Here is a 26090-nt window from a genome sequence, read left to right as displayed (position 1 = left end):
TGCCATAGTATTTAAGCTCTACTATGTGCCAAGCACCACGTAAGCATGGGGTAGATACAAGTTAATCAGGTAGGGCAGAGTCCCTGTTCCACATGGGGCTCACAGTCTAGGAAGGAGAAAAAGTATTTCATCCCCCAATTTCCAGATGAGGAAACTGAGGCCCAGAGAAGTTTAGTAACTTGCCCAAGGACACACAGCAGGCAATTGGTACACCTATGGTGACTGTCTTCTCTTTGCCTTCAATTGCACCTTTCTTCAGTCAGAAAAACTATACTAACTTCAAGTTGCTTAGAGAAATACTCCCCCCCACACACACAAAAGAAGGAGGGAAGATAAAATTGCCAGCAGCAAGTCCACCTAGAAGCTCTCTTTAGCCAATGTAAACTCACTTCACCCAAACTGTGGCATAATATCAAGCTTTTGGGGATAGGCATGTGTCTTGTTGTCTTGTTTTGCCTCGGTCATCCTAAGGGGATCTTTCGGTCCAGAACTCCCTCAATCCATTACAGGATAGGCACGATCACACCTTAACATGTCTGCATGGCAGTCCCCCATTCCTCTCAGAAAATCTGGCTTGGCTTAATCAAAAGCAGAGCCCATCAGGGTGGAGGCGTTGATGTGTCAGCTGATAGTCAGTCTCTAGTTATTTGCTTAGTTCTTACCCACCCCCCTCCCGCTCTCCCCCAGCTCCCCAAATCCACCCACCCAACCCTTACCCACTGCTCTGGTCCTTATGTGTAGCAGCATTTGAGAGCCAGAGGCCATCAAATCTAGCAGGGTAAAGACCCCAGCCTGACAGGCGTGGGCTTCAGGGGGGCAATCCCCTCTCTAACCCCCTGCCAGCTGCAACCCCCAAACCTGCCTATCCCCTGCCAACTGCTCCAGAGCCCACGGAGGAGCGGCGAGGAGCATCTCACAAGGAGGACAGTGGGGTATCGCAATTGCATGCATGGTCAAGCTGAGCTGGGGGATGCCCAGCCATTGCATTAGAGGACTGACTGGTGGACCCAGGAGGGGTGTGGGAGAGAGATGCTTGGCCGGCTAGCATCTCTGTGTCCCGGCAACCCTCAGCTGGAGAGCTACCCTCCTCTTTACAGCCCATCCTCTGCTGAGGCTCTTCCCCGGAGCCTGCTTCTATTTCTTTCCTGCACCTTTAAGAAGAACATTGCTCCGTGGTGGGATGGTATGCTAAAGCCACACAGAGGAAGTTACGCAGACTGGATCAGGCACTGAGATAAAAGCTCCGATTGTGATTGAAAGTGATGGCAAAAGGATTTTGCCTCAGTATTAACTTGGAGAGGAGTGGAGGGACAGAGGGAGAGAGCATAAAGCTCCGAGCCATCTGTCTGGGAGCTGAGCTGGGGGAATGCTAAACGTCCTGGATGAGAAGTGAAATACAGTCCAACAGCCGGGGGAGGAGGAAAAAAGGAATCAGATTCTAGGGGCTCGTTCTGGATCCCCACCCCACCCCAGGAAAATAAAAAAAAAAAAGTTTCAGTTCTTGAGAAGCCACTCCAGTCTGAGTCTCAGAAGGGGCTCTGCCTCCGCCCATCCGCAGAATCTTTGGGACGGCTGCAGACTGCTTCCAAATCCCAAACTAAAAGCAGCAGCAAGAGGAGGAGGAGGAGGAGGAGAGGGGAAGGAGGAGGAGGACAAGGAAGAGGAGGAGGAGGAGGATGGAGAGAAAAGGACCAGCTCTCACCCCCTCCACTCCCTGAACGACCCACCCACCGCACAGCCAGAGGAGAGAAAGCGGTGACCAGAGGGGGTTTTTTTGTGTTGTTGCTTTGGCTGGCAAGCTGACCTGCTCTCCATGGAATCCAGCCCTTACTGCGCCTGCTACAGAGACTCCAAGCTCGGGTAAGGCGGGGAGACACACAGAGAGAGGGAGAGAGGATGGAGTTGGGGGGGTGGGGTAGAGAGATACTGCAGATTGGCAAGGCAGATTTCATTTTAAGAGGCTCCCATTACCCAGACGCTGCTTAAAGCAACCCGGAGAATTATCGGATGTAAAAGTTATTTAGTAGAGTCTGCTCCGGGGAGAGAGCATCCTAGTTACCCCTTAGAGAGGAGTGTGTTCCTAGCAGGGTCTTAAAGGAGAAGGCTGCTCTGACTGACTGGCTTGCATTTTCTTTTCCTTATTTTGGGTTTTTTGTTGCCGTAGTTTAATGTCTTTGGTCAGAGAGTGTGTGTTGTGCAAAGATAATTAACCCTTCCTTCTCCAGGGCCTCCCCCCATCCCATGAAAGACAAATTGCCCCATCCAGGGGTAGAAATCTACCCCAAGCCTTATCTGCAGACAGCTTGAGTGAGAAGTTGAAGGGAAGCTCAAACTTCTGGCTCGGTCTTCTAGAAACAGGGATGTAGAGCAGGGGGTTGGAGGCTGATTTGGGAGCACTGTGGGAGGAGGACAGGGGAGGTTTGGGGAGAGGAAATTGAGGGCAAGAGAGCCAGTCGCATTCTTGGGGACTGGGGGCTTTAGGGAACCTCCAAGATGCCTGGATTCTGGCCCGGCTGCCGAACGGTTTAGGCAGGTGAGATGGGGGAGAAAGAGGTAACTAACTCCCGGGTGCTTTGTCTGGATTCTTCTAATTAAAGGAGTCAATGCCAAATGAGAAGGGCATCCTCGGGGCTGGTCTGCGCCAGAAATTTTTATTAAACTCGGTATTATTAATTAATCACCTGGCTTGCATCTAACTTTCGTAAAGAAAAGCCGCTGTGGAATTGCCCAGAATGACTCCATTTGTAATGCATGCAGTTTCTTTTCCACCAAAAGCGGCAACATAGATCCGAACTTGAGCCCCTCCAGGCCCTTCCACGCAACCCCCTAAAAGGTACACGGGATTGTAACAATTCGGGGAAAACAGCAGATGTCTCCATTCTTCTCAGGGTATTCACCCTGCTGGAAGTGTGGAACTTTTTTTTTTTTTTTTTTTTTTGCCTTTTTACCCGTCCTGAAGTTTTTAAGTACCAAATAAGCAACCGTGACTTAATCCCGAAGACCCCTTCTCTGACCTGCAACTGCTTTCGAATATCTCCCCCTTGAGTTAGCTCGGAGTCCTTTTAGTGTTAAAATAAACCAGGCAGAGACCAGAGGAAGCAACATCCATTTGCCTGGAACCACAAACGCATTATGAGGCAGTTAGAACAGTAGGAGACTTACAAAATTCCTCTGGGGGACGTGTCTGTTCTCTGAGCTCTGCTGTGTTCTTGAGTTTGCATCCTCCTTCCAGGGTTCACGGGCTGTCCATTTGTCTTTACCGTTAAATGCTAGTCTGGTGGTTCTGAACAGGATAGCAGCCGAGGTTCAGCTTGTCGGCTGGGTGTGTTCCTCTGAATAAGCAAAAGCTTCTGGGAAGATTACACGGCAATAAGTACTGCTGCTTTAACTTTACTTAATTCCAGAGCAGCCGCTTGTAACTCAGCCTTGCTCTTTAGCGATCCCAAGTAGATGTAAGACGTGTAAATTAAATAAAGCCAAGAAATCTAAGTTCAGCTCTCCCGACCAAATCTAATTTTGTGTTTTTAAGACCCTGGTGGTTCCGGGGGACTCTTAGAAGAAAATAAAGATTCCTGATTCTATTTGTTTCCACGAGCTGCAGTTTCTTAATATTATCCATGAAGATTTATTTTCTGAGGATGAAAACCATCCACTAGAATAAAACCTCCAGTTCTGAAAATTGTCCTTCGTATTTCCCACCCCCTGCTTTCTGCCTCATTATTCAGAGAGTCTTGTGACTGTTTCTGGCCAAATAGAATGTTGAAATCACAATTTTCACTCAGTGCCAACAATGCCCATTTGATTGACTGGGTTGTAAATACATTTTCTGAGCAGATTTTGTTGTTGTGTATTTTCCCCCCCCATTTTGGGAGAATTCATGGCATTTGGGAACTAACTCAGCCCAGCAATTAATAGATATTTTTGTAATATGTTGCTTGTAATCCTTCCCTCTGCCTGTATTTCTTAGACATAGTCATTCTGCCAAGAAGAGCTGTTGTATCTTGTAGGTTCGACAACAGATCTTTAAAGTTAAGAGGCTAACTAATCCACGGAAAGAAAAAACAACAACCAAATCTGACCTGTTTGGGTTCTGAAAGAGAATTCTACCTGTTCTTTGATGTTATTAAACAGTGGGAGGTAAACGATTTAATGTATTAAATTGGGAACTGACCATTTTGACAAGCAGAGCGACATCTCTGGTATCAGCATTTAGACCCTTGCTTGTAGCACTACTTTATTTTTACTACATTTACTCATACTGTAAAAATAGAAACCAGAAGGTATTCTTTCCTTGAGCTTTGTACTGTACCAGAGAGCGTTCCAGGCTGGGTGAAGTCATTGAGCAGGTTTCCCTTTTAAAAGGTAGAGGCGAAAAGCCAAAGATGGGCATTGGAGGCAGGTGCTGAGTGGCGCTTCTAGTCATCTCCCACTGAAGTCCTTCATCCTGAGGGCAAGGGGGGAAGGGAGGTGTTAACAGAAATATCCAAAGGCCAGCCCTCCCCACAGTGAAGCGCTACCGATGAGCTCCATGCTAGGGTTTCACCAAAGACCCGAGTCTGTGATATGCTACACACTGGGTCAGGTTTGAAGTGAATTGCCACCTCTGGCTTGTTATCTCCCTTATGGGGAGGGAGAGGAGAGGGAGAAGATGAAGGAAGCTTGTTCAGACTTCCTGATAGGGACAAACCCTCTGTCTTTTGTCTTGCTGCAAGATAAAAGCCAAACTTGTAACTTTGGGATGATTTTAATCTGTGATTGGAAATGTTCCCATTTATTCTTATAACCATCAGCATTGCTATTTTGGCGACCGCTACTTAAACATAATCAGTGAGGATGGGACAGTGAAAATGGTGGGACCTAATCCAAACAAATGAGCATGAGAAAATCTCATTGCATCCTATGAATCCTTTAGGATTACTCAAATTTATTAAATTTTTAAAAATGAAATTTAACCTTTCAGGTCTAGCCGGATGTGACTTGTGGAGTGTGGCATTTGTTTGCCCAGAGCCCTTGCTTATTAGCTTATGTTGACACAACTATCTATTTATTAGTGCCTACATGCCTTTGTCCAGCCTTTTCCTTCTAAGGACTCCTGCGGAGTTCCTTGCTGCCGTTTGATTTTGGAAGGCACTCATCCAGTCGAGGGTCCTGAAGAGCACTTGGAAAGTCAGAGATCCCAGCTAGGAGCCCCCGTTTCCAGCCTCCTGTCCCCATCCTGGGCCAAGGAAAACTCATTGCTGTGTTGATAATGTGTTCTCTCTTCAAATGTGCATCTCCAGTATTAATAAAAATAACCTACTTTCTCTCCGGAGGCCCTGATCACTCAGCCTCATTTTTTGCCCATTTCGTGGGAGAGCTTTGTTCTCGTAACTCTATTTTTTTCCTCTCTTTTTTAATTTGTTGCAGGTGTTGTTGCTAATGAGCCCTCTCTCTTCCCCTCTTACAATGAAAGAAAAGACAGACCCCAGGTACCTGGATGGATTTGTAGCTGAAGCCTCAGAAACTTCACATTAAGTTGCCTATGGCTCGATGCCAGGGTCAGCTTGGCTCCCATTAATGCATCTCCCCGGTGCAAGAAGTGCAGAAAGTACCCTCCCTTACCAACACCTCTTGGGCTTTTTCACTTTCAGCCCCACGGCCACACAGTCATCACCTTAGATCTACGTTAAGATCATTATACGTGTATTTTTTTTGGATCGAAACATTGTCGAATCCCAAAGACCCCCTTTCCCGATCACCCATTTGTTACCTGATGACAGAAAACCAAAAATCAAGAAAGACGCAGGCTTGTGTTTTCGAAAGCTACTTCGAGCACGTCACACTTTAAGGGGGATTTTCAAACTCTTCCCTGACTGTAAGGACAGAATCCGATCCGGCCTCACGGGAGAGTCTGCAGATTTCTCCCCTATCCCATTTCGATGCCTTGTCGCAATTTGAGAACGCGCCTGTTCTGATCAGATTCATCTCAAGGACACGTGACCGGTGGTGCTCCTTATGCCAAGGGAAGATGAAATTTGGGGAAACTTTTTGACCCACTGATCGGCATCCCGAGAAGCAACAACCGGAATCCCCGGCATCAGCTGACTTTGGACCTTCTCCCCTTCTCTGCTTGAGACCCGGCGGCCGGCCCACCTGCGGTTCTGCTGTCCTTTTAGATGCGGCGCTTCCATGCTGATCCTGACAGGGACCCCTGACCCAGTCACTGCCTTCTCTGGGCCTCGAGGCGGATCCACCGGCTGGGTCCCTTAGGCTGGGCTTCAGCTGCCATGCTCCTCCTGGTTCCTCTTCTGCTCCACTGCCTCTTACCAGCCATGGGGGACTATGACATCTGTAAGTCCTGGGTGAGCACGGATGAGGGCCCATCCTGGGAATTCTATGCCTGCCAGCCCAAGGTCCTGAGCATGAAAGACTATGTGAGGGTCAAAGTCGATCCCTCTGGAATCACCTGCGGGGACCCCCCGGAGAGATTCTGCACTCATGTAAGTCCCCCCAACCTGTCTTCATCCCCTCTCCCAGACTGGGGTTTCTCCACAGGGCATTTGGGGTGGGAGGCCCTGGGGCAACGGAGAGGCAGAGGGTAAGAATCAGCGTGGCCTAGTGGAAAGAGCACGGGGCTGGGAGTCAGAGGTCCTGGATTCTAATCCCAGCTCCGCCACTTGTCTGCTGTGTGATCTTGGGCAAGTCACTTCACTTCTCTGGACTTCAGGTACCTCATCAGTAAAATGGGGATTAAAACCACGAACCCCATATGGGACATGGACTGTGTCCAACTTGATTAGCTTGCTTCTATGCCAGTGCTTAGTACAGTGCCTGGAACATAGTCAGCGCTTTACAAATGTCATTAAAAAAGAAGGCTAAATACATCCAGTCTGGATATTTTCAACCTTCAGGTGTATGTGGGGAGGGCATGGCAATTGAACATCATCTTCTGGGTAACAAGAACTTAAATGATCAGAACACTGAAGAAGCAAGAGTATCATTTTGACCCGCTTTCCTTGCCTGAATTTCTACCCACCTTAGGGGAGTTTCTCCGGGCCAGAAAACTTTGCGGGGAAGGGAGAGGAGGAGGGATGTGGAGGAGAAGGGATTGTGCTCAGGTTGGGCTCTGGTGAATCAGGATGCTTACTTAGACATTTACCTCAGCCCTGTCTCTGGCTGGAGGGAAGCTTTTCTATGATTTGTCTCAGGTTACCTAATCAATCAATCACTGGCATTTATTGAGCAACATATTGTGTGCAGAACACTGTACTAAACGCATGGGAGAGTACAAAATGAGAGTTGGTAGACTGCCCACATGGCCCGGTAGTCAGTAGTTTCCATCGTTCAGTCACCCCCCTCCCCACAAGAAGGGTCGAGTGAGCCCCACGCCGGGTCACATCTGTTCCTGTGTATTGTGATCTACCTCTGGTGTCCTGTCCCCTCCTTGGACTGGGGCCGGTTCTCCTACTCTGCCATTGCCCGTCGGGCTGGCTGAGAAGTGGAGGACTAAGATGGAGCAAGGTTGGGCTGGTCGGAAGGATGCCCGAAGCGGTCGGGGGTGATCCGGCCTGGTTCTGGTTCCGATGCTGGTGGGGAGGTGCAGAGAGGGAACAGAGCTCAATGGGGAAGAAAGGGCTCCCAGAGGGAGTCAAGATCAGGGAGCAGGGGTGGGGCTGACCTCCGCTGAGTCTCAGATACCGGACCCCAGAGCACATGCGGGGACCTGCCTCTCCGATCCTTAAGGAAAGGCCGTCGTCCGCTCTTTTATTTAAAATCTTTAACATATTTTTCCCTTAAATATTTTATTTGGCATACCGCAAAGGTCGATGGGAGTGGCTGATTCATTATTCACCAGGTTCGCTTTGTTTAAAGGGCTCGAGGGGTCAAAAGATGACCATAAATCCCAGGTCAGGGCCACTCTCCTGGCTAGGAGCAGCTGGGAATGGACCACCTTCCTGGAGTCCATGCTGATGGGCAGAGAAAGGGACAGTCCTGACTACCAACTGTACTACAAGCTCTGGCGGGGGGAGGGTCACTATAAAGACCCTTCCCTCTATTTGCCTGGCTGTGACCTCCTGTGCTGGCAGCATAGGGACCCTTGGGCTGGAGCCTTGCCCGGGGTCCAGGTGGTTTCAAGTAGTCCCACCCCTCACCTTCCTAGTGGACTGACTGTGGACTGTAGCCCAGGCAAAGCCACAGGGATGGGATTTACTGGAGAATTAAGGCAAAAATTCCAAGGCGCCCACTGCAGTCAGCTCCTCGACGCTCCTCCACTTGTTGAATTAACTTTAATAATTCATTATGTCCTGTTCTCCTGCTCTTCTTTTGCTTACAAATGTGCCAACTATGAGAATGTGAGCCCAGGTAGAAGGGCTGACTTTGCGGCCCATTAGGCTGACCTCTGAAAGTCTGGTTTTCCCGGAGGAGAGGGGAGAGTGTCGTCTGGAAATGGGTCTTTCTGGCTTGTAAGGGGCCCAGCCTGTTGATTTCTGAACCCTCCTGCCTTTCAGTTCTGCACATCAAGCTGTGGCCTAGGGAAGAGAAGCAGCGTGGCCTAGTGGATAGAGCATGGGCCTGGGAATCAGAAGGACCTGGATTCTAGTCCTGGACCCCCAACTTGTCTGCTATGTGACCTTAGGAAAGTCTCTTCACTTCTCTGTGCCTCAGGTACCTCATCTGTAAGACCGTGAGCCCCATGTGGGACAGGGATACTGCATCCAACCTGACTACAAATGTTTGTATCTACCCCAGCATTTAGAACAGTGCCTGGCACATAGTAAGTGCTTAACAAATACCATTAAAAAAAAAAAAAGCTGTTCAGATCCTCCCTGACCCTCACTTTCAGATGTCGCTTTCTCTTCCTAATCCTAGCCCCATCTTCACGGCCTCACTCAGGCCTGGATGTGGATAAACCAGAGCCAGACTGGGAAAGTGGTGTGGTCAGGAATGAAGGGCCAAGCAGGGTCCCTGACACATCGCTCCACAAACAGCATGGCCCGGTGAATAGAGCAGAGGCCTGGGAATCAGAAGGGCCTGGTTTCTAATCACGGCTCCGTCACTTGTCTGTTGTGTGACCTTGGCAAATCAGTTCATCTCTCTGTGTCTGTTACCTCATCTGTAAAATAGGGCTGAAAACTGAGCCCCATTTAGGACATGTCTATCTATCCTAGTGCTTAGTACAGTGCTTGGCACATAGTAAGCGCTGAACACATATCATTAAAAAAAACTGACAGCTCTCTTAGGCCAAAATCTGCTCTTCCCTGCTCTTTATAGCCAAGGGTCTGTGGGCCCTACATGCGCTTGCCTACGGTGCTTATAATTGGATTAAATACAGAGGGCAAACTGAAGTAAGCAGCAAGAGGATTAAACACTTTCAGGGGAAAGATGGGGACTTAGATGAAGCAGCACGATTTAGTAGAAAGATCATGGGCTTGTGAGTCAGAGGACCTGAGTTCTAATCTTAGCCCTGCCACTTAACTTGTCGTGTGACCCTGGGCAAGTCACTTAACTTCTCTGTGCCTCAGCTCCCTCATCTGAAAAATGGAGATTCAATACCTCTTCTCCCTCCTACTTAGACTGTGAGCCCCATGTGGGACCTGATTATCAATCAATCAAATCATATTTATTAAGCGCTTACTGTGTGCAGAGCACTGTACTTTGGAGAGTACAATATAACGGAGTTGGTAGACACGTTCCCTACGCACAGTGAGTTTGCAGTCTACATTCTCTCTTGTCAGCACTTAGCATAGTGCTTGATATATAGTAAGCAGTCAAGAAATACCACATTTATTATTACTATTATTATTTCCCCAGGCCGAGGAAGGCTGGGAGAGGGCGTTATTCTCCCTTTCCCCAGTCTTCCTCCCTTCTCATCGTTCACATCAACGCCCTTCGGGCAAGGCCACTTGAGAGATGAATTGTAAATTTCACTCTGGCGAGGAAAGGGAGGGGAAGATAGACAAGATAAATGAATAAATAAAAACCTGGATGGTTCTAAATGCACAATGAGAATTAATAGGGAATAGCTCTCAACCGAGGCTGCTTGGGCAAGGGTGAAATTTCAATGAGGAAAGGTGGGGCTGCGGCATTCAGCGGGCAGGGGGTGGGCAGGCTGACCTTTTCCTTCCTGGGCATCGGAGGCTCAGATGTTTAGAGGATGCGGGAAGGGTGGTGCTTGTGGTGGGCGGGGGCAGTCAAAGATGCCAGCAGATTCCCAGGAGGAGCAGTTCGTGTCGAGGGCATTGACGGGACCGGGTCACCAGATGTCCACTCCACCGGACTAGAAGAGAGAAACAAAGGAGGGCATGAATCTGTAAATAGTTTCAAAGTTGCCCTAAGGCAATAGCTGCTCTCAGGTTCTCCATTTAGAGGACCAGATATCGTTTGGCAGAAGAATCAGACATGCATTACTCCGCCAGCTGCGTGTGCAGCTTATGAAATTAAAAAGAAAACCCTCCCTGCCAGGGAGACGTCTTTGGGACATAGGCGAGGAGCTGGTGTCCAAAACTGTAATCTGGATAATGATTTTGTTGCTGACTCATGCACCAGAGCAGCAGAACTGAGTGGCCCCGGTGAGTTCTCAGAGTCTGTGAATTCCCCTGTGGTGACCGCCCAGGTGAAAGCGGCTGTTGGAAGAACTACTGTTGCAGCAGCGAGAGGGAGTGCAGTTGCTCTTGCTGGTCTTGGCTCCAAGAATCAAGCAATCAGTGGTATTTACTGAGCACTTCCTGCATGCAGAGCACTATACTGAGTGTGATTCTCTCTAGAGCACTATCTGGGATGAAGGTCTGGAGAGGATTTCCCAAGGGTCAGTGCTCCTTTCCTGAGAAATGGCGCTGGCTCTTTGTCCTGAACTAGTCGTGGCACAAAGATGTCAGATATTCCCCACTTTCTTGATCAGTGTCAGTGTTGGTGGAGAAGGATGCTGCAGCTCCAAAGAGCGATTTGAGTCGTGCCCAAGGAGTGGTCCAAGATGCAGTGTTGCAGTGATCTTAATGCTCAGAGCCAGGAGGAAGAACCAGGGCAGGGGTTTTGTGCCTTTTAGATTTACTAATTGCCTTCACAGCTACTACTCCGACTCCTCTGGGCCTCAATTTACCTGCCTGAGAAGTAAACAACTTGGTCCCTACCCTCAGGGCGGTTGCCAGATTAATCAACTGATGATGATAAAATTCTACCTAAAACCTCCTCCGATCTCTTCTCTCCCCGTCAATATTTGTTTGACTTTGAGCGCTGCGTGCAAAGTTCAGGTCACAGACTCCCTGTCTTCTGCCAGACCTCATTGTGTGTGCAAAGTTTCCATCGTGGAATTTCAAAGCCTGACCTCCGACGGTTGGCCTCCCTCCCCCGCCACTCTACAGCTCTCACAATCCCATTTTCCCAGGGCACAAGTGGCTGTAGACATGCCTCCCACGCAGGCACACATGCTCTCTCTCCCCGTTCGACTTCACTCCCAGGTCCAGTGGGAGGTGAAGACTCAATGAATCTGGAATCACACTGAAGGACTTGGAAGGGTTTGCCCAGCTTCAGTCCGAGAGAAGCTGCTGCAAAGATTGGGTTTCACTCAGTCACTCTCGTTAAAACAGTTCAATGAGCTATTTAAAAAGCCTGAGGCGGGAACCGGCCTAGGATAAGAATAGTTCCTTTTGATGACATCTTGTTGGACGGTGGAAGGTTTCTTTTCCAAAAGCAGAGCACTGAGAGAAGTGGAGCAGCAGTCAGGCTTTGGTCTGAGTCACGTGGCCTGTTTGCTATGGGCTTCCTGGGGCAGGAGTAAGCGGGGAAATTCCCTTCAAGCTCTGTTCCACAGAATGGTGGTGGGGAGAGACGGAGCTGAGGGAATCGATCAATTAATGATATTTATTTAGCACTGACTGTGTGCACAGCACTGTACTAAGCACTTAGGAGAGTACAGTACGACGAGTCGGTAGCTCATTGTGGGCAGGGAATGTGTCTGTTTATTGGGAAGCAACGTGGCCTAGTGGAAAGAGCACAGGCTTGGAAGTTAGAGGATGTGGCTAATCTTGGCTCTGCCACATGTCTACTGTGTGACCTTGGACAAATTGCTTCACTTCTCTGGGCCTTGGTTCCCTCATCTGTAAACTGGGGATTAAGACTATGAGCCCTGTGTGGGACAGGGACTGTGTCCAACTTGATTACCTTATATCTACCCCAGTGCCCATTATTGGGTAGGGATTGTCTCCGTTGCCGAATTGTACTTTCTGAGGGTTTAGTACAGTGCTCTGCACATAGTATGCACTCAGTAAATACGACTGAAATAATGAATTCCTTGAACAGTGCTTGACACATAGTAAGTATTTACCAAATACCTTAATTATTATTGTTGTTATATTGTACTCTCCCAAGCACTTGGTACAGTGCTTTGCACACAGAAAGCACTCGATAAACACAATGCACTGAATGAATGAACACATACCCTGTCCACAATGAGCTTACAGTCTAGAGGGATCAAAATGTCCTCAGCGTCTTGACTAGGAAGATGTGATGGAGACTTTCAGTCAGGAGTCAGGGTACTTCCGAGAACCCGCCCATCTGCACCTCAGGGGTCTGTGGTTTCTTGGAATGGGGAAGGGAGAGCTGAGGTCCTTCCTAGCTACACTTCATCCCAGATTGATCCCCACCATTGGGGATGTTGGCTCGTTACCCATCCCCAGGAGCTCAGCGCAACAGCTTGGGGATTTGCCTAATCCGATTGAGAGGAGGGAAGGCAGGTGGTCAGTGATGACCTTTCTTTCACCCAAACCTCAGCTTCATCCATGGCACAGAGCAGGGGTGGTGCAGCCACTTGATCTGAAGAACTGGAAGCCAAGAATGACTGATGTAATGGGGAACCACATTCAAAAAAGAAAAATCCCTTAATGGTGAGCAGGCCTATGGTGATGGAGGGCAGGTGTTCCTGATGGAGTGGGCTCCCTCACAACTTGGGCCCAGGTGGGCATCGTCCAGGCAGGGGGGCAGAAAGACTGGAGAGGTGGTGGTGAAATAATAAAGCAAATGACATGAGCATCCCAGCACATGAGGAAAAGCGGCAAGTGGTGCTTAGGGTTACTCCTACCCCGTTTCCAGTTTCTCCCAGCAGAGGATGATGATGTCTAGACTGATGGCTAATCATGGGAAGGGAATGTGTCTGCTTATTGTTATATTGTACTCTCCCAAGCACTTAGTGCAGTGCTTTGCACACAGTAAATGCTCAATAAATAAGATTGAATGAATGGTGGAGAACAGTTCCTTGCCATTTTGGAACAGAGGTCTGAAGCCTGGCTCTTTAGGGCTGGAGAGGCCCTTAGGGGGATTCACTTGCTGACCTACTTCAGGTGTCCTCTCATGCATGTAAAACAACCACAGTGGTGAATCAGCAGTGTGCAGGGAAATGGCCCCACTTTCCTGGCTTTCTCTGGGCACAGAGATTGCTGTGACCTCCTTAGCAGGCACCTGCCATCAGTGCTGCCTTCCACTGCTGTGCCAGTAAGTAGAGGATCGGAGAGAAGATGGCAGAGAGGACAGTTTGAAGAGTAATAATGATAACGGTATTCGTTAAGCACTTATGTGTCAAGCACCATGATAAACACTGGATTAGCTACGAGGTAATCAGGCTAGAGGCAGTCCCTGTCCCATGTGGAGGTCACAGTTTAAACAGGAGAGAAAGCAGGTATTTAATCCCCATTTTACAGATGAAGAAACTGAGGCACAGAGAAGCAAATAATAATAATTGTGGTATTTGTTAAGTGCTCTTACTGTGTGCCAGGCACCATACTAAGCGCTGGGGTGGATTCAAGCAACTCACGTTGGACACACTCCCTGTCCCACGAGGGGCTCACAGTCTCGAGCCCAATTTTACATATGAGGCAACTGAGGCCCAGTGAAGTGACTTGCCCAAGGTCACACAGCAGACAAATGGCAGAGCCGGGATAAGAAACCACGATCTTCTGATTCCCAGGCCCATGCTCAGGATCACCCAGGAGGCAAGTGGTGGAGCAGAGATTAGAACCCAGATCCTCCCGACTTTCAGGCCTGTGTTCTCTACCCTAGGCCCTGCTACTTCTGGTTCTGTCCAAGCCCTTGATTTTTCTTCCTTCTTTCTCCTGCTGCCTGCTTCGCCAGGGCCAGGCCTGGATCCAGGGTAACCAATAGGAGTGCCAGTTTGAGGAGCAAACCTTCTATATTTTGTGGTATTTGTTAAGTGCTTACTATGTGCCAGGCACTGTACTACGCGCTGGAGTTGTTAGGCAGAGATGACCACACCCAACCTCCTGCATCCTAAATAACTCCAGAAGAGCAGCAAGATTCCAGAGCTAAAGACAGAGCAAGTTAGGTTGGGGCCAGCTTGTCAGTCAGTGGTATTACCAAGAGCTTACTGTGTGCCGGGCATTGTACTAAGCACTTGGGAGAGTACAATATTACAGATGCATTCCCTACCCACAATGAGCTTAGAGTCTAGAGTCTACAGCCTAGAGATGGTGGGATTTTTCTCTGAAGCAGGAGTGCTCGGGAGAAAATGTTGGTCCCTCCTTTTCTGGAGGGAGTAAAACCACACTTTGGTGGTGATCAAAGATGGGAAGATGGTGCCTGAGGTGCTGTGCCCTTGGTCATTTCTCTGCTGAGGTGGATAGAGAGAGGAGAGGACAGAGATAGGTTGGGAGAGGAAAGAAGTTATGATGATATCCAGTTCTGATGGACTGCGTCCAACCTGATTAACTTGTTTCTATCCCACGCTTAGAATAGTGCTGGACACAAAGTAAGTACTTAACAAATACAATGAATAACCCTAGTCCTAATAAATACCATAAAATGATGATAATAGCACCAATAATAATCATTCAGCCCTCACTTACCTGTGGAGGAAGGAAAGGGGATGAATAAATGAATAACCCCTGAACCTTCTTGTAGCCTTTTGGGACTTTTCATTTGAACCTCCTCATCTACTTTGTAAGAACCGCTCACAGGTACAATCCGCTTTAAGTGATTTGCGAGTGGACTTCTTTATTTTTGCTTCCTCTGGCATCATCTGGGCACTTAGTTCTAAACCCTGTAAGCACTTGATATTTACCCCACCCTCATCCCCACAGCAATCAATCATGGTATTTATTGAGCACTTAATGTCTGCAGAGCAACGTACTATGTACTTGGGAGAATACAGTGCAACAGAGTTGGTAGACACATTCCCTGCCCACAACCAGCTCAAGTCCTAGTGTACATAAGTACACTAACTTATGGATGTGTACACAAATGCACAGCACTTATGTTTGTATCTGTAATTTATTTTGATATATCTCCCCTTCTAGAACATACGTTCCTGGTTGGGAGGGACCGTGTCAACCAACTCTGTTGTATTGTACTCTCCCAAGCGCTTAGTACAATGCTTTGCACACAGTAAGTGCTCAATAAATACCATTGATTGATTGATCTGAGGCAGTTTTTAAATTAAACTCTTTCCACTGCCAGCCTGCCTTCCCTCCAACCTTCTCTACCCATCTCCCAGCATTATTGACATAGTTGACAATAATTGACATTATTGACAGTGTGAGAGTCTGTCTCACACTGACTCTGGGGCTAACAGGTCTTCACTGACCCAAACTTCCTCATGTTTCTTATAATCTGTTGTTTTGTATTGACCAAGCTACTTCTGTCTTCTGGTAGTGTGGATAATCCAAAGTTGAGTTGCTGTAACTCAATCGACTGACTGACATTTCCCAGTATCTCTGGAAAGGTGGCCGTTGACAGCCCTCCTGGATTCTGAGGTACCAAGAAGCAGCATGGTCTAGCAGAAAAGCATAGGCCTGGGAATCAGAGGACCTGAGTTCTAATCCTGACTCTGCCACTTTCCTGCTGTATGACCCTGGGCAAGTCAACATCTCTGGGCCTTTGTTTCCTCATCTGTAAAATGGGGATTCAATATCTGTTTTCCTTCCTACTTAGACTGTGAGCCCCAAGTGGGACAGTAACTATGTCAGATCTGATTATCTTGTATCTACTCCATCGCTTAGTACAGTGGGTGGCCTGCACTAAAGGCTTAACAAATACCACAGTGATTGTTATACTGGACAGATTGACACACGTGACCTTACGTGTGTTTTGCTGGAGACCCAGCGTAGCATAATGCCATCACAGAAGCCATTTTGCTGAAGTCCACCCAAGGTCACCCAGAATTAGAGCATTTCTCTGGGATGAGCCGTGTCTTCTCCCTTATTCCAGAGCCTTCGTGATCTCCTGCTGGTCCCTGTAAACACAGGTACCACTTCTGAGCCATGGAACTCGGTGGTAGGAGAATGGGGGGCTGAAAATAAAATATCAGATGTCAAGGCATCCAGTGCCCAATCCTTCCTAGAAAGAGAACAAACCTGCTAAAATTGGACTGTCTGGAATGGAACTGGATAATCGGCTATGCTCACCTCCACTCCATCCCTGGACCATTGAGTTGGGATCTAGTGAGCGATGAATTTGTCATGGGGTAGTAGAAGAGGGAGAAGAAGAGTTGAGTTAGGGGAAGTCATTTTAATTACTGTGGGCCTTGGCTTCCCTCTGCCAGTCTCCTGCCCTGCCAGCAAAGAGTTGTGAGGATGGAAAAGAGAAACAGACTTGAAACACCTAGAGCTCCTCGGCTCGGAAGAGTCTGATCCACTGAAGGAGTTATTTTCCTGGTTACATGGCCAAACACTCTGCCTCCAGTAACTGCTTCCCCTTCCTGCTCCGCCTGCAGTGGCCCGACCCTGGAGGAAGGAGGGTTGGAGATGCAGCGGTGGTGGATTTTTCTTTCTTCCCCTGCCCTTTGAGACATCATCCAGCCTGGTAATCCATTTATTTGATAATTCACTTATTACATGTCTATTTGGCGTGATGTGCTCTCCCTTGCAGCAGCTCCGGGGAAAGCTAACGGATTTGCAGGGAGGAATCCGATCTGTTTTCAGGGGAAGGGAAAAAAAATGCACACACCATCCCCAAGGGACAGAAAGGAAACTAAAAATAGAGGGTCGAAGTGCCAGAGGGGATGGGGGAGGGCGCAGGAGGTGAGTCTCCCTGCTTTTAAGGACAGCAAGAGCAACGGGAGGGAGAGGGGGCAGAGCGAGAGACGTTACCTCTGCCGGGGCAGAGAGGGACCCTGACCTTGATGTTGGCTGGATGGATGACTGGAAAGGGGGTGGAAACAGGGATGGCTCAAGGCATTTTGGCTCCTGAAGCAAAAGGAAGGAACTTAAGAAAAGCAGTTGAGGTGAGTAGTGGAAGTAGAAAAGAGAAAGAAGTGCCTCCGCCTAGCCAAACTGCACCCTAGGCAATTGGCCAGTTTGCCTCAGTGAGAGTGTCAGCCCTAGGGGTGGGTGTTGGAGGGGGAGGTTGGTGATGGAGGTTGTTTAGCTACAGGGTACAATCTTTCAGCCATAACCCCATCTCCCTGCTCCCATTCCTATCCAATCCCCTAAAACAGGTCGGATTCCCCCAGCTGCCTTCATTTCTTCTCCACCAACACTTTGTGACTTACTGCAGTCTGCTTTTCGACCCCTTCACTCCCCCAAGACTACGCTCTCTAAGGTCAGCAATGACCTCTTCATAATCAAGTCCAAAGAGCTTTAAGCCACCTTGATCCTCTTCAACCTCTTAGCTTTTTTTGACCACGTGGACTGCCTCCCTCCTCTCTGAAACACTATCAGGCTTCGGTTTTGCTGACACAGAACTAAGCTGCTTCCCCTCCTGTCTCTCTAACTGCTTCCTCTAAGTTTTGTTTACTGACTCCTCTTCTACTTCTCATCCTCTTCCTGAAGATGGTATTTGTTAAGTGCTTACCACGTGCCAGGCACTGTACTAACTGCTGAGATGGGTCGAAGCAAAACTGCTTCCTCTAAGTTTTGTTCACCGACTCCTCTTCTACTTCTCATCCTCTTCCTGAAGATGGTATTCGTTGAGTGCTTACCACATGCCAGGCACTGTACTAACTGCTGAGATGGGTCGAAGCAAAACAGGTTGGACACAGGCCCTGTCCCACAAGGGTCTCAGAATCTTAATCCTGATGAGGTAACTGAGGCACAGAAAAGTGAGGTTTCTTGCCCAGGGTCACACAACAGACAAGTGGCGGAGCCAGGATTAGAACCCAGGTCCTTCTACCTCCCAGACTCGTGCTCTAACCACTAGGCAATGCTGCTTCTCTTAGTCTAGATATCTGCTGACTCTTCTTCCTCTACACTCACTCTGTAGGGAGACTTGTCTGCTCACATGGCTTCAGTTATTACCTCTATGTGGATGACTCCCAAATCTATCCCTCTAGCTCTGACCTCACTTCCAGCCTGCAATCCCACAACTTTGTTTGCCTTCAGGATATCACCATTTGGATATCCCTCTGGGACCTCAAAGTCAATGTGTCTTAAACCAAAGAATTAGTCTTTCCCCCTAAACATACTCCTCCTCCTAACTTTCCCATCCCATCCAACACCACCACCTTCCTCCCTTCTCTGTTGTATTATTGTACCGTCTTAAAGCACTTAGAACAGAGCTCTGCACACAGTAAGTGCTCAGTAAATACCACTGATCAATTGATTCCCAGAGCCTGCAACCTTGGAATCATCCTTGACTTCTTGCTGTCTTTCCACTATAACATTTAATAGACTGTTGGTTCCTCCTTCACAACATTTCCCAGATTTGCTCCCTTGTCTCTACCCAAATTACTACTTTGGTACAAGCTCTGGTCACATCATGACTGGACTTCAGTGTCCACCACTTTGCTGGTCTCCTTGCCTCTCCCCTCCCGTCCCCCGGCTGTCTCTCCTCTCCCCTATGTACACTACACACTGCCGCACGTGCACAAATTATTTTCCGTAAGCATCACTAGGTCCATATCTCTTCACTCTTCAAATTATTCCACTGGTGATGTAGAGTCCTTCACCCAGAAAGGACTGTAAAAGTCAACCAGTCCAAGCCACCAGGGCCACACTTAAATCGTCCCAAACCAACACGATTCTATTCTCCTTTTAAGTTATTGACTATTCCATATCCCTCTTCCACTCACCCCCACAGCCCTCCCTGCATCTCCCCAAGGGCAAGCCCCCCAAACTGTCTCAGCTCCTCACGTACACACAGCTTGGGAGCGTAGGCTGAGGTCAGCTGGGGGATTTCCCCTACTGACCATCATCATCAATGGTATTTATTGAGCTCTTAGTATGTGCAGAACACTGAACTAAGTGCTTGGGAGAGTACAATATAACAGAGTTGGCAAACATGTTCCCTGCCCACTAGGGTAGAGGGGAAAAAAATGAGACCAAGTGACCACGCTATTATTCAGCCCAGCTGTGTGGCCGCAAACCCGATGTCACTGTCCTTATAGTGAACCTAAAAATTTCTCCCATAACAGTTATTATTATTATTATTATCATGGTATTTGTTAAGTGCTTACTATGTGCCAGGAAGTATTCTAAGGGCTAGAGTGGATACCAGCAAATCAGGTTGGACACAGTCCCTGTCCCACGTGGGGCAGTTTCAATCCTCATTTTTTCAGATGAGGCAACTGAGGCCCAGAGAAGTGAAGTGACTTACCCAAGGTCACACAGCAGACAAGTGACGGAGCAGGATTAGAACCCATGACCTTCTGATCCCCAGGCCCATGCTCTGTCCACTGTGCCAGGCTGCTTCTCAGTTGTTGCTTAACTTGATTTCAAGGGAAACAGACGACGGTGCACGTATTTGCCCTTCGGTGTCTTGAAGGTCATTGTTCAGTCTTGCCTCAGCTTTCTCCTCCCAGACTCTTCAAACCCAATTCTTTTAGCTTTTCCTCGGCTGCGCGGAGAAGGGAGGAGGAGGAGGAGGCTGTGATGGTCCTTTGGGTCTTTAAATATCACATGGTCGGCCATTGCTTCCCAACACACAGGCTAATGTGTTGGTACATGCGGGGACCGCCGCAACTGCCTTCAAAGTGTCTGGGTCAGGGGGAACATCTGATGCGAGTAAGTGTATCCACACAGGATGAAAGGCGGAGGCTCCCCAGGGCTGGACAGGAAGCAAGATTCCTCGGCCAGCTGGAAGTGAGCAGATTCACTGTACTAAGCGCTTGGGAGAGTACTATATTATGAAACTGGAGGGTGAATTGACAGCCAGATGGTCTTAGCAGAACCGTGGGGGAGGACAAGGAGGAGACAAGCGGGCGGGGAAAGGCAGGGCCTGACTGTTTATTGTTGTATTGTACTCTCCCAATTGCTCACTACATTGCTTTGCACTCAGCAAGAGCTCGATAAATACAGTTGAATGAATGAATGGTCACTTGGCCTAGCCAAATTAGGCCGTAGGTCCCTTTCTTCCTGGAAGAAGCGTGTATTACTGGCCCCAAGCACTGACCCTTGCAGACTCTCGGATCAGGCAGACAATCGGATCCAGGTTCCCCTTGGATTTGCCTTCTTGCAGGAACTTGGGAAATGAAGGTTCAACAGACCATTTCCCTTTAGAGACCCATTTTCACCTCTCCCTCATCCCCCCATACCCAAGTTGCTCCCTCCCCTTTTAAATCATCCCAGCCTTGGGTTTGTTGTTTTTTTTTCTTACCATAATAAAATATTCATGTCAGCAGAGCAGGTTCGCTTTGCTAAGGCTACATGGATCCAGGCTACTGCATTCAGGCTTTTAAAGATCAGGACGCTTTTCCTACTCTCTAAGCATTTTCTTAGTCCTGAATCAATAATGCACTTTACCATACGCTCTCTGGATGCTGTTTATTGGGCAGCTTTTCTCCCCCTGCCATTTCCTTCCCCCCTCTCTTCGCCCTCTGGATTATTTGGTAAAGGTAGCTGAGCCCTTTGGGTGGCAGGTTGCACGTCCTAATTCTGGGGAGAAATGATTGGGAGGCCAATAAGCTTAGCTCCTCGGGTACACAGGTTGGGGATGTAGGCTGAGGGCAGCTGGGGAATTTCCCCTGATGACCATCATTATCATCATCATAGAGGAGCAGCAGGGCGTAGTGGATAGAGCGTGGGCCAGGAGTCAGAAGATCATGGGTTCTAATCCCAGCTCTGCCACTTGTCTGCTATGTGACCTTGAGCAAGTCACTTCACTTCTCTGTGCCTCAGTTACCACATCTCTAAAATGGGAATTGATACTGTGAGCCCCATGTGGGACAGGGACCGTAACCAACCCAATTTGCTTGTACCCACCCCAGCGCTCAGTACAGTGCCTGGCACATAGTAAGCACTTAACAAATCCTATAATTAGTATTTTTATTATTATCATCATCAATGATATTTATTGAGCTCCTAGTATGTGCAGAGCACTGGACTAAGCACTTGGGAGTGTACAGTACAACAGAATTGGCAGATATACGTTCCCTGCCCACTAGGGCAGAGGGAGAGAAATGAGAATCGTCAATAGGGAGGGGGCTTTGAAAACTTTCACTCTTGTCCCGGACATCTGTGGAAGACAGGCAAAACATCCTCAGAATTCATTTATAGGGAAGTTGTTGTCTGGGCAACCCTTGATTTTAGGTGAGGGGAGAAGGGAAAAGGTAGTCTTGGGAGGCCGGAGGTTGGTGAGAGGCCTTCACTGTTATTAACGTCCTTTCCTCTAGTCTCTGTGGCCACTCCGTTTCTCTGCCACTGGGAGAAGAGACCAGGGGGTGGGGTTGGGAGAGAAAATTCTCCATCAGCACAGAGGTAACCAGCCAAAATCAATCAATCGATAATATTTATTGAGCACTTACTGTGTGCAGAACACTGTACTAAGTGCTTGGGAGAGAAGTAGCATGGTCTAGTGGATAGAGCCTGGGCCTGGGAATCAGAAGGACCTGGGTTCTAGTCCCACTTGTCTGCTGTGTGACCTCGGGCAAGGCACTTTTAGTCTCTGTGCCTCACTGCCCTCATCTGTAAAATGGGGATAAAGACTGTGAATCCCAAGTGGGACATCGTCTGGATCCGACCTGATTAGCTTGTATCTACTCCAGCGCTTAGTCCAGTGCCTGGCACATAGTAAGTGCTTAACAAATGCCATGAAAGAAATACAGCAGTGTTGGCAGACACGTTCCCTGACCACAGTGAGCATCCTGTCACTCCTCCTCAGGATCCCCTGCTTTCTCCTTCCAGAAGGTGGGTATTTCAAATAGGGGGAAATAAGCTTGCCATTCATTAATTCAGTCATATTTATTGAGATCTTACTGTGTGCAGAGCACTGTACTAAGCACTTGGGAGAGTACAAAATAACAGTACAGCACTCTGCACACAGTAAGCACCCAATATAATTGAATGAATGAATTAACAATAAACAGACACATTCCTTGCCCACAACAAGCTTACAGTCTAGGATGGGAAGACAGACATCAATACAAATAAATACAATTACAGATATGTATGTAAGTGCTGTGGGGCTAGAAGGGGGGAAGAGAAAAGGGAGCAAGTCAGGGCAAAGCCAAAGGGAGAGGAAGATGAGGGAAGTCTTAGTCTGGAACGGCCTCTTAGAGGAGATGTGCCTTCAATAAGGCTTTGAAGGAGTGGAGAGTAAGTGTCGGATTTGAGGAGAGAGGACGTTCCAGGCCAGAGGCAGGATGTGGGCCAGGGGTTGGTGGTGCGATAGGTGAGATGGAGGCACAAAGCTTTGCCTTCTGTACAGCTCTTTAAAGAGGAGTTGGGGAGTGAGAAAGCAAGAAAAAGTGATATTTGTTAAGCCCTTACTTTGTGCCAAGCACTGTACTAAGCACTGGGGTAGATAAAAGGTAATGAGGTCGGACACAGGGACACAGGGGGCTCAGGTCTGAACAGGGGTTGGACCCCCATCTTACAGATGAAGAAATTGAGGCCCAGAAGCTAAGTGAGAAGGAGAGACCATATTCCTGTGTTCCGGATTCCCCTGGACTCCTCCAGGTTTTCAGTTGGTGTTGGTGGCTGGATGGTGAGATGAGGTGGTGGGGAGGAGGGGAAATAGGGGCAGGGGCAGCTGGGGAGAGGATTATCAGTTCAGAAAGGAGCTGTTCAAAAATTATTACATGGAAGCCAAGGCTGAGGCCCAAACCCACGTGTGCCTGAGGGCAAAGCAGAGATTATCCTCTTAAGAATAGAATTTTTATCTCCAAGAGCAATTAACTCCTACCTCCCTGGTGCCCAGTATTCCACTCTGACTAACCTAAGTACAGAGTTGAATCTGACTGCGGACCCGCAAGTGGATAGGAGTGGGGTGTGATGACCTGGGGGTCTTGAGGTGTAATTTCTTGGGGGTCTCGGGGTTTGTGCAAGAGTGTGTGAGTGAATGGCTTGTTGGGAAGTTTAGTCCAGGACTGTGCTCTTTGGGAAGGGAAATTGGCAGCTACCCTCTGTGGTTTACAGAGCCCTGTTGTCTGGTTACGGCTGTTTCAGGGAGTAAAGCTAAGGAAGGAGCTGTCTGGGGGCCACATGCATTTATAAAGCTACGGGTAGACTGATCCCGTCCCTGAAACCACGGAGAATCTGCAGAGGTTTTTATTATAGCTCTGCGAATTGGCTCCCCGAATCTACAGGCCCACACATTTTCTGCAGCTGGTCCACCTGCTCCTCCCGCTCCCCTAAACCACTAGCCTGAAAGAGCACGAGCATCCGCCTGCAGCTAGACCCTCTCTGAGGTCCCCATGAGTCCTCGTGCCGGTGAATATCTAACCGAAAGGTAATAAAAGAAACAGTGGGAAAGAAGAAATAAAAGAGAAGGTCATCACGAGCAATGTTTTCAGCGAGGAGGGGGGGAGAGGAGAGGGAAGGACAAAGAGAGGAGAGACTGAGCTTGCTAACACCATGGACTGGTCTCCACTACTTGGTTTCTTTTAGACCCATTACCTGATTTTTGTAAGCATTAAGTTGAAGGGGAAGCTGAGCATGCATACTTGTGGGTGTCCTTGAGTGTTTTGAGATTGTGAGGACCACTCACCCCATCCCAAGGGGCAGGGACCCTGTCTAATTGCCACCTGTATAGTCTCCTCTAGTTCTTAGTACAGAGCTCTGCACACAGTAAGCGCTTAATAGACACTATTAATAATGATGGCATATGTTAAGCACTTACTATGTGCAAAGCACTGTTCTAAGTGCTGGGGAGGATACAAGGTGATCAGGTTGTCCCACGTGGGGCTCACAGTCTTAATCCCTATTTTGAAGTGAATGAGGCACAGAGAAGTTAAATGACTTGCTGAAAGTCACACAGCTGACAATTGGCGGAGCCAGGATTTGAACCCATGACCTCTGACTCCCAAGCCCACCTTTTTTCCATTGAGCCATGCTGCTTCTCCACTACTACTACTAGTGGGCTGTGTTTTTGGCGGGGCTTGGGGAGATGAGCAAGGGTGACAGGAGACCCAGACACTGCTTTGTGTTTAGGAGAGGAGACTGAGGGAAAGAAGGTGTCTTTCAGGGCCTTGGATGACAGACTGATCTTGCAAAAGGACAGTGTTGAGGCTCTTGGGATCTTTTATCTGAGGCAGAGGAATTGTTTCCTGAGAGAAGTGGTGACTTGGGGGATCAGGGAACAAAGTCCTCTGAGGAGTGCTGGAGGGAGGGTCTCTCTGATCGGGAGGCCTCTCCCATCCCTCCCATCCTAGATCCAGACCCAGGAAGTTAGACCCAGTTCCCAACCTGGCTGTGCTGAATGGGAATGAAAAGGCAGCCTCCCCCATGGTTCCCATACCACGGGATCTCTTCTCATCCCTTCTACACAGCTTTAATGGGGCAGGACCACTTTTTTCTTTTTTAATGGTATCTGTTAAGCTCTATGTGCCAGGCACCGTACTAAGTGCTGGGGTAATAATAATAATAATAATAATAATAATAATAATAATAATAATGGCATTTATTAAGCGCTTACTATGTGCAAAGCACTGTTCTAAGCTCTGGGGAGGTTACGAGGGGATCAGGTTGTCCCACGGGGGCCTCACAGTCTTAATTCCTATTTTACACATGAGGTAACTGAGGCACAGAGAAGTTAAGTGACTTGTCCAAAGTCTCACAGCTGACAAAGATACAAGATAAACAGGTTGGACACAGTCTCTGTCCCACAGTCTCTGTCTCTGTAACACAGTCTTCATCCCTATTTTACAGATGAGGTAACTGAGGCCCAGAGAAGTGAAGTGACTTGCCCAAGGTCACGCAGCAGATGAGTGGTAGAGCCAGTATTAGAACTCAGGTCCTTCTGACTCACAGGCCTGTGCTATATCTACTAGGCCATGGGACATTGTTTTTTCGGGAACAGAGCGGGGAGAAAGAGGAGTAAAAATGGCCCGATAGCTATCTTTAGTGGAGAGAGGTTGAGAATATTTCTCTTTTAAAAAGATTTATCACTTTTGGCCTCAATCCAAAAAAGCAGGGATTCTCTACCCATCTGGACCCTCACTTTTCTTTAGTAGTAATACTAGAAAGGAATTATTTATCTCCTACTCAGTACAATGCCCTCTACTAAGCATTTGTATTTCTCTAGTCTGTCTCTCGTCAGAAGGATGAAAAGACAATTAGCCAAATGTTTGAAATGCTTTTGTTGAAAGGATGTATCCACCCCAGCGCTTAGTACAGTGCCTGACACATAGTAAGCACTTAACAAATACCATAATTAGTATTAATCATTGTTATTATTATTACCTTTTTATAGCTGCCAAGTGGACTAAAGCAGCCTTGTGTCAAGTACCCCAGACCGACCACCTGGCCCAATGGTAGAAAGAGCTACAATCAATCATTCAATAGTATTTATTGAGTGCTTACCGTGTGCCGAGCACTCTTCTAAGCGCTTGGGAGACTACAAGACAAGAAAAATTAGCACACACATTCCCTGCCCAAAATGAGCCACAGAAGTAGCCCTGTTGACTCATTCTTCATTCAAAACAGCGCTGTTCACCCTAGGCAAGTATTTGCAAGATTGCACTAAAGTTTGAGGGGCCCTGCTTCTTTATGCTTGTGCCCCTCGCACCAAAGTCATGGATAGGATTGACCATTTTTCATAGAACTTGGTTGGGAAGATAGCCAGTCCCTACTTTTCTGCCTTCCCGCTACCCCCCCGAAACCAAAACATTTTAACTTCAATTGCCTTGGGAATTAAGGCTAAAATGCTTTCTTCAGTTTGATCCAGATAATTGCAGCACTGTAGAGATACCTATATACTGGATGTGTTTCTTAGCCCAACACTCCAAAAGGGTC

General features: G+C 48.1%; 1 protein-coding gene across 1 annotated transcript in view; it reads left to right on the top strand.

Moving 5' to 3' along the window:
- The first annotated feature begins 837 nt into the window (after positions 1–837).
- The window catches only part of NTNG2 (netrin G2), a 91347-nt gene continuing 66094 nt past the window's right edge, over positions 838–26090 (top strand). The window contains exons 1-2 of the mRNA XM_038744717.1: positions 838–1860; positions 5407–6479. Of these exons, the coding sequence (XP_038600645.1) occupies positions 6267–6479 (213 nt within the window). The 5' untranslated portion in view covers positions 838–1860; positions 5407–6266. The remainder of the gene's footprint in view (positions 1861–5406; positions 6480–26090) is intronic.

This window comes from Tachyglossus aculeatus, chromosome 4, assembly GCF_015852505.1.
Source record: "Tachyglossus aculeatus isolate mTacAcu1 chromosome 4, mTacAcu1.pri, whole genome shotgun sequence".
Taxonomy (NCBI): Eukaryota; Metazoa; Chordata; class Mammalia; order Monotremata; family Tachyglossidae; genus Tachyglossus; species Tachyglossus aculeatus.
Note: the sequence above shows the minus strand (reverse complement) of the source record. Positions and strands in the feature narration are given on the sequence as shown.